This window comes from Rhea pennata, chromosome 6, assembly GCF_028389875.1.
Source record: "Rhea pennata isolate bPtePen1 chromosome 6, bPtePen1.pri, whole genome shotgun sequence".
NCBI lineage: Eukaryota > Metazoa > Chordata > Aves > Rheiformes > Rheidae > Rhea > Rhea pennata.
Genome location: NC_084668.1, coordinates 44,106,977 through 44,115,052, shown reverse-complemented (window position 1 = coordinate 44,115,052; position 8,076 = coordinate 44,106,977). Strand labels below are relative to the sequence as shown.

At 47.7% G+C, this 8,076-nt stretch overlaps 1 protein-coding gene across 1 annotated transcript in view; it reads left to right on the top strand.

Annotated features, from left to right (window-relative positions):
- Positions 1 to 218: 218 nt before the first annotated feature.
- SLX9 (SLX9 ribosome biogenesis factor) overlaps positions 219 to 8,076 on the top strand; it is a 66,590-nt gene continuing 58,732 nt past the window's right edge. Inside the window, exons 1-2 of the mRNA XM_062578605.1 lie at positions 219 to 365; positions 3,179 to 3,287. Of these exons, the coding sequence (XP_062434589.1) occupies positions 240 to 365; positions 3,179 to 3,287 (235 nt within the window). The 5' untranslated portion in view covers positions 219 to 239. The remainder of the gene's footprint in view (positions 366 to 3,178; positions 3,288 to 8,076) is intronic.

Below are 8,076 nucleotides of genomic sequence, written 5' to 3'. Positions count from 1 at the left end.
CATGCCAACTAGTCCATTCCGCGGGGGAAGTGCCGTGGGTGACGTGCTGAGGACAACACACGCGTTGCGGTTTGCCAGCCCTCTAACCGTCTCCCTCTCCCTAACCCCCTGGGGCCCAGAGAAGAACCGAGCTCTCGCGGCGGGGAACGCGGCGCCGCGGGAGGCGTCCCCGGGGGAAGGCTTAAAGCGGCGCCACGGCGCGGCCGCGCCCCCTTCCGCTTCCCCGCGCCGTCCCAGCCATGGTGGGCAAAGCCAAGAGGCGGCGGCCGCTCCACCAGGCCGCGCCGCGGCCCAAGGCCGCGCGGCAGCCGGAGCCCCCCGGCCCCGGCGCGGGCAGCGGCGGCTGGAGCGCGCCCCCCGGCAAGGTACCGGCGGGAGGGTCGAGCGGCCCGCGCCGCCCCGCCGCGCGGGGTTGGGGGGAGGGAGGCGCGCGCGGCGCCGGCGTCACGTGGCGCTGGCGCCCGCCTGCCGCGCGCCGTTGCGGCCGTTGGAGGCGGCGGTTGCGGGGCGGGGCGGGGCCCGGCGCGCGCTGGCGGCCGGCCGGGGACGGAGCGTGTCTCCAAGCGGCTCTGTCGGCCTTCCCAGTCTGGTTTCGTGCGCTGAGCTGCGCCCTGCTTCACGGAGGAGCTTCTTTTCTTGGCAAGGGCCCTGGTGATACCAAGGGCAGGGGCCTGCTCGCTGGTTAATGAACCAGGGAGAGATTTCTGCACATGACCATTCATATACTGTTTTCCTTTCTTCTCTCTCACTATTTTCCATACATGTTTTCAGTTAATCGCTTCAGCTTTTCCTGTGTTCCCCATGGTGAGAGCTTAATGGAGCATGTGTGCAGCTATAGCCAGAGGTTTCTCCTACTCCTCCTTCTCAATTTCTTGTTGGGATTGTTGCATTATTTTTTCTTCACCAAATTTTACAAACATAATTCTTAAAGATTTTAGCAAGTTGATCAGTCTAAAGGCCAGGTTTAACTAAATCAGAGCGACATCTTTTTTTCAGACCTCTTAAGCGGCTTGTCATCTTTAAAGTGCGTAATGAAGATTTAGATTTGACTAGCTTATGACTCTTCTTACGTTGCTTCACTATCTTACTGTCTTAAACATAAAGGCTGTTTAATTGTTTTGCCTTGTAGGTTGACTGTGTTTTCAGTGAAGGAATGGTATCACGTGATACAGTTTTTCATTGGCGTCATCTTTACTGAATGAGACTGAGAACACTTCTGTGGAGAACTTGGGGCAGACCTCTTACATCTCACTAAACTCTGCCATTGTGTGCATGAACTTGTAGCTGTTAAAAGTCTCTAGGCAAAGACTGTGGAGGTTCCATGGGTAAACAGCTAGTTTGCCACTGCTGATCATAGACTTGACTTCTAATAGATCTTTCCTGGCTGTTTGTAGATAAGTGATTCTTCTATCCTAGTGAATTTGATTCTTCTCATTTGGGTGGTGAAGAATTGACATTTGAGGTTCCAGCAGTGGTCCTGCTCAGTCTCTGGGGAGATCTTTTAAGCTTTTGGGGTGCTCTGGCATTTTACACAGTAATTTTGTCACACTGTCTTAAAAAGTTACCATCACCAAAGTCATTGACCTCTTGTTAAGGCCAGTAAAGTTCATTTGCTTCTTTACACAGGGAGCAAACACTTGAAGATGTTCTGTAGTTCCAGGCTTAGTTTAGCAGTGAGGTTTAAGGCAGTGGTCTTTGACATCTTAAATGCTGTGATACAGGACTACTGCTAGTTAGCAGAGCCTCAGAGTAGCAAAAGATTGAGTGAAGTTGTTTGTGAAGGATTGGCCTCTTAGAAAGGTCTGTGCGCTTGATGATGCTGTTACAGCCTTGAGGCTGTCTCAAGACTGTTTTGTGGGAGTCTGCATAAGTCTTGCACTGATTATTGCTAGTACAAGCATGCTGAAAATGATGTCGGCTCTTCAAAACAGACAAGTGAAACAAGGGATCCTGGTGTCATGCAGTTCAGCATGGAACTTCGGGATTCCATTGCTTTGTAGTAACGCCCCGCATGCACAGTGTGAAAGTCCCACCTAGTTGTTCTCGCCACCCACAGAATCATCAGTCATTATCTAACATGTGTGTGCCTTTGGTGCAAGCATGTATGGAAAGGAGAGTCTGCTTAGGGAAGTGGTAGTGATAAAAGTATGCTACCACTTCTGCTAGTTGAGGGAGAGTGTAGCTTGAGTTCCTGTGCTGCCTTTCAGTAGGGTAACCTGAAAACAGCGTCTGGGATTGTTATCAGTGAGTGTCAGGAATGGAGAAGTTAAGAACTGCTTTTTTTGCAATGTTTTCCTTTGATTTCAGGTCATGGCTGGTGGAGATGAACTGTCAATTTATTCATAAACATTTAGGAAATCTAGGCCACGTCTGGTTACAGCAGTTGTACTGCTAATATGCAGTTCAAGTTAAAGCTGGATACCTCTCCCTCACTCTTTCTGTCGCAGTAAGGACACAGAGTAGTAGAAGACTTATGTACCTCTTACTTTCCTGGTAAGGAGAGAGAAAGGGACTGCATCATTATAAAGCCCTTTTTATAACACTAAATGTTGGTGTCTCATGCTGAGAGATATGATTTGTTTAGTCTAAAATAGTAAATTCTTTTAACCAGACCCGATAAGCTAATGCAGAGTTGCACGAAGACTTAACGTATTGCATGCCTAAAGGAACTAGATGCCGAAGATTCAGTAAGTTGCTATTAGTTGTTCACTGAATTTGCTTAATGTCCACTGAATTAGGATTTAGAGTCCCAGTCTTCTCAGTTGTTGCCTGTCTGTATCATTAGGTACTTAACACACCTGTTATAAATCTGGCTCTTCCTAAGGCTGCAAGTCATAATTCTCATAGGAGTAATATATGAATTCAATACAGTAAGTTGAGATTGGATTATAATAGAAATGCGCTAGAAATAATAACAGTTGTGAGTTCCAGAATAGTGAAAATGTGAGGGTCTGTCTTAGCCTCTCACTTCACCTTCTGAACAAAAGAGCCTTGGAAGGTCAGGCCTGTGAGGTGACTTAGTTATCCCTGACTGCTCAGGAGAGGTACCTGCCTTTGGAGTATGTCCCCTACCCAGTCCTGTCTGGATGGTATAAAGCTTTCGGGCTTTTTTTAAGTATTGCTTGCACTGAACGTAGTGTAGATACTGACTCCTGCTTAATGTTTTCTTTTGCATAAGGATTGGGACTTCTCCTCGTCTGATGTCTTTTCTGGGCTGCAAATTGATCCTGATACTCTTGTGAAAAGGCTGGATTTGGACTCCAGAAGCATCATTTCATCCAGAACAGGTGAGAGGAGGTATGGTGGCTCTGTAGATGTCTGCAGGGGTTCAGTAGCCTGAGACAGAGAGGCTGTTGGTGTCCAGCTGGGTGGGTTGGCTGGTACTGTGGTCACTTGGTCAGAGTACTGGGACTCGGGGTCTGTAAAGTCTGTCATACTAGGGCACCCTCCACGATATGTGGCAGGTCTAGAATTGCCTCATGCCTGAGCACGTGTTACCAAGGTGTGACTGGGAAAGGCATCTGTTCTGCAGCATGCCTTTGTCCTTGTAATACTCCTTCTGTTTGGTGACTATCAAGACACAAAAATTGCAGTTAACACAGGATAAAAATACACAGTTTGCTGAACTGTTGCTTGTTGATTCCGTGTTGCGTTATGTTGTGAGCAAAGGCCTGTTTGCCCAAGTTATGTTGGGACTATTTGCAGTGTTTGGCCTAGCAGTGACTGTCAAAACAAATACAGGAGGATTGAACCTGGTGAATGTTGGCCCAGCTGTGACCTTCCTGTGTTCTTGTAGGGGCTTTTAAAAGTGGTTTTGAATTGGAAGAGGAGGAAGAAGCAGCAAGCCATGAATGCACCATATGTGCTCAGTGCTGCCTAGGTGGGGAGCTAGATTCAGGCTATATGTGACTGCTGCTGGCCTGTACTGTGCAGTTGGAGCCCCCATGTGTAGGCTCTGCCTGTGCAGCCCGAGGCTCTTGGCCCTGAGGAGCTTGAGAGAGCAGAGCCCAGGCTGGGACCTGATCTCCGGGCTTTCTCTACAGCTGCTTTTGCCAAACTAGGCAGTTGCCGTTCATATCCCATACTGCACCAGCAAGTTGTGGAGGCTTTGTCAGTCCTGTCCAGGCTGCTTGTCCTTGTTGTGCTTCACCGCTGCTTTACCCTTGGCAGCTTGAGTGCAGCCAGTTCTCTCCTCTGGTCATCTGTTGTTGCTGAGTTTCCAGCTCAGAGGCTTACGGACAAGAGCTCCAGCTCACCAGCAGCCAGACTCTCTGTGCCAAAGCACGGGGGTTCTTCTGGGCTTGTCCCAGTCTTTGTGGACCAGCAGTGCTGGAGAGGAGGAGTTCAGTATGGCTGTCCCTCACAGGGGCTTTCCACCCTCAATAACGATTGTTGTTGCCACTCTGCAGGGTTTCTGTTGCAGATGTGACAGGGAGAGATGTGTAAGATTTTGCTGGTGTGGCTGGTTGTAGTGTCTTGGAAAACTTTCATCAAAATGTAACCATGTGAAAATTTTCCAACATTATGAAATTAATGAAGTGGAGCTAATTATGCAATACAAAACAAGGAAAATGTGAATGGAGAAGAGTGGCTATATTGGTGCTTGGCCTTTATCAGTATTTCTGAGATCTGTCTCCAGGGCTGTGGCTGTTATCTCTGACTGAGCTAGAGCCACCAGCAACACCAACCAAGTAGCTCTCCAGCTATTCTTGCTTTGGGCCAGCAGACAGACAGACTCAAGGGAGTGAGTCTGTGGAGCTGCTGTGACAAGAGGCTCTTTTCTTTTTTTTAAATTGTTTTTGGTCAGGAGCTGTCTCTGAAGATAATAGGTATGTTGCCACTGAGCTTGATTTCAGGCCTTAGTCTGCAGAAAGAGGCATCTTGAGTGAGATGAGGAACCAGAAGGAGATGATGCAGGCTTTTGGTTCTAGTCCTACCATAGAGATGCTCCCTTTAGCTGCTTACTGGAAGAAAGAGCTTTTTGCCTGAAACTGTTTCCCCTCTCTAAATGGGAACTGGTAGTGCTGGCAATCTATCATGGTGCAGAAGTCTGTTTCATGATGTCTGTGACTCCCAAATACCTTTGCAGACTGTCCTTGCAATTAATTTATTCTTTCAACACAGATGACTGCTGCTGCAGTGACTTTGCCTTCCTGCACCATACAGCCAGGGCTATAAACAAACCCAGCAACAGCCTGAGGACTCTGAGTGGTGCTGAGCTGAAGCAGCAGTAGCGCATCAATCACATTTGAGCTGTGGAGTGAGGGAATGGCAAGGTTGTGTGAGGATACTTTTGCCTGAGATGCTTGCCTCTGCACTGAAACCTTTGTGAAATGGTGTGGTTTTCAAAATACCAAGCTCCTTATTTGTAGCTCTCTTGGGAAAAGAACATGTGTGCATGTGAACATGGCCATCTCTTTAAATTAGACAACATGTTTTTGAAGGCTGACAGCCTGCAATCCTAGTCTTTCATTGTAGACTACAGCTGTACATGTCTGGTTTATAAATAGACCTGTGCTGCTGGTCCCTGTGCAGTGCTGATGATGCAGATGTGCAGTGCCTGGCAATGTTTAACCCTCCCTTGAGGCTGCGTTTTGGCTTCTTGCAGACAGTGATGTGCTGCCCCTCATGCTTTCTGCTCCCTCATGCTTTCTGCTCCCTCATGCTTTCTGCTCCCTCATGCTTTCTGCTCCCTCATGCTCCCCCTTTTAGCTGGGGGAATGGAGGCTCAAAACTGCAATTCAACGACGCAAAAAGTGATTTGATTTTTTTCTGATCTTTCCCAAGCTGCTGTGCCCTTTCATCTTTTATAACTCTGGAGTCATGTGGAGGCTTTTTCATTATGGAAATCAATTCACTTTTTTGTGTTAATTCAGTGAACTGTGACTAGGCTGTGCATACAGTGACAGACATCCTGGGGTTACAAGAGATATTCTAGGCAGACATGTTTTGTCTCCAGGGTTCTCGGCTCAGTGGAGAGCCTGTTCAGCAGGAAATTCAACTTGATTTCCTCCCCTTGTTCCCCCCCATCCTTCCCGTTGCTCAGTGCTTAGGGCAGGAGAGTAGGATTCTCCTACACATTGTTATTTTAAGATTTAATAGAAAGACAAAGAACTGTTTCTCTCCCCCTTACTTTTCAAGCACAGAGAAGGTCAATTTGGCAGACTGTAGGCAGGCTTACTCTCCCATGCCTTTCACAGCTGAAGATTTTTTCCTCTGTCAAAGATGTTATGTGGCGGTTGAGAAATGTGGTATATTTGTTCTCCTTGTATGTGTGGCTCACAGAGCTTAACTCTGCTTATGATTGCTGGTACCTCTGTGATTTGTGTTTAAAATCTGACTTTGTACCATGGAACGCTTTAGAGACAGCCAGTAAAACTTGAGTGTGAGTTTAAATGGGCCTGCAGGGCACGAGTGAAACAAGGGAGTCTCAGGATTTTGACCTGACAGCAACCAGTCTGCTAGGTTATCAAATGCAGTTAGTAGCTACTGCTTTTGGAACTGTTATCTTTCTCTCTACTCTTCATTCCTTTGTTTTGGGAGGTGTAATTTGCAGAAAGCCAGCACCTTTTTCCTTGGCTGTGTTTCCATGGCATTTCAGCTTGATCAGAGCTGTCTGCTTAAGGTGTTTCCTGGTAACTCATTCTGCCTTCCTACTGCTATCTTTTCTCTGCTCCTTGCTTCAGTGGACTTTCATGTTTTAGTTTGCTGCTTGAGCTGAGGCCTGACTGTTGTCTTGGCAGAGTTGTAATACAGAGATGGTGCATGCTAGAATGCTTTCTACTACTTCTGGAGCTCTGAGATTGGGAGTTAACAGAAGGATACCCAGAGCTGAGAGTTTGATGCTGGAAAAGTAAGGAAGACATGGTGACATTGGCATGTTAGCTCCACTTGTCAGTGTGTCCTTTCACTACTTAAGAGAGGATTTTGGCTGGCCAGATCAGGAGAAGAGGTCTGGAAAGCATAGCTCCACAGTGTGGTGCAGGGACAGAAGTTGCACCTTGCCTGTTTGGAGGTGGTAAGGTTGGGAGGGAAAGAGCCAGCCCAGCCTGCCTCTCATGGGCTGGCTGGAATACTTGGAGGATCGTGGAGCTCCCTTCCCTGTCTTATCTCTTTTTCTTTCTCTGCCTGGGATGAGCAGTTGACTGTGAGGGTGTCTCTGCCAGGTTCCTTGGGCTCTTCCTTCCATGCCTGATATGCCTTTCCCTGCTTTCTTTGTGTCCTTTGCGCCTTGGATTTTTGCTTGTGTGGTTCCTTCTCCTTCCCTTACGTGCTGCAGGGTCTCTGCATCTCTGGCAACTCTTCAGCTTTTGTCCAGCTGTGAAGGTATCAAAGCTTGTGGCAAAGTATTCTTCTCCTTTTTTCCCTTTTCTTCCTGGGGTATGTGAGATGACTCTTGGTTCCTGTCATCTTTTTATTCCAACACCAGGAATTTAGAGAGGGAAGTGACGGCTCTTAGTCTGAAGCTGGAAGAGATGTGTTTCACACCACTGTTGTGTTCCTGTGCCTGTTTTGTCCACTGCCAGCCATGGGATGCTCACCTTCAGAATGACAGAGCTTGTGAGCTGGCATAGCGTACCTACCCTATCATACTGCAGCTTTTCTGAATTTCCTGGATTTCAGAGGTGATGGAGAGCTAGAGAGGCAAGTGACTAGAGAAAGCTAAGTGCTCGTTTGAAAGCCCCACATACTGTCAGTGGTTGGGACTAATGTCCCGTAGGCTTGGATAAGGCTCCTCTCACCCAGCCTGGCCAGGGCAAACGTTTTTCACAGAAAGTGTGTTCAGTGTTGCTGTTGAAGAGGATGATTGCTTTCTCCCCCTGTTCCCAAATCCCAAGGAAAAACAGCTGAGCTGGAATTGTTAAAGTTACCCTGGCTTCATTCAAAGTAAGGATGGTGTGAGTGGGGGGAGATACATAAGGATGGGCCTTGTATGCAATAGAAGAGAAGGTTGCCTGAACCTTGGAGCTTCAGCAAAGAAAATCAGGGCAGCTTGCACAGAAAGCAGAGAGTGAGATGACATCTAAGTTGCTAAATTTGCCACGCCTGTAAAATCAGCTGATAGTGGCAGATGAA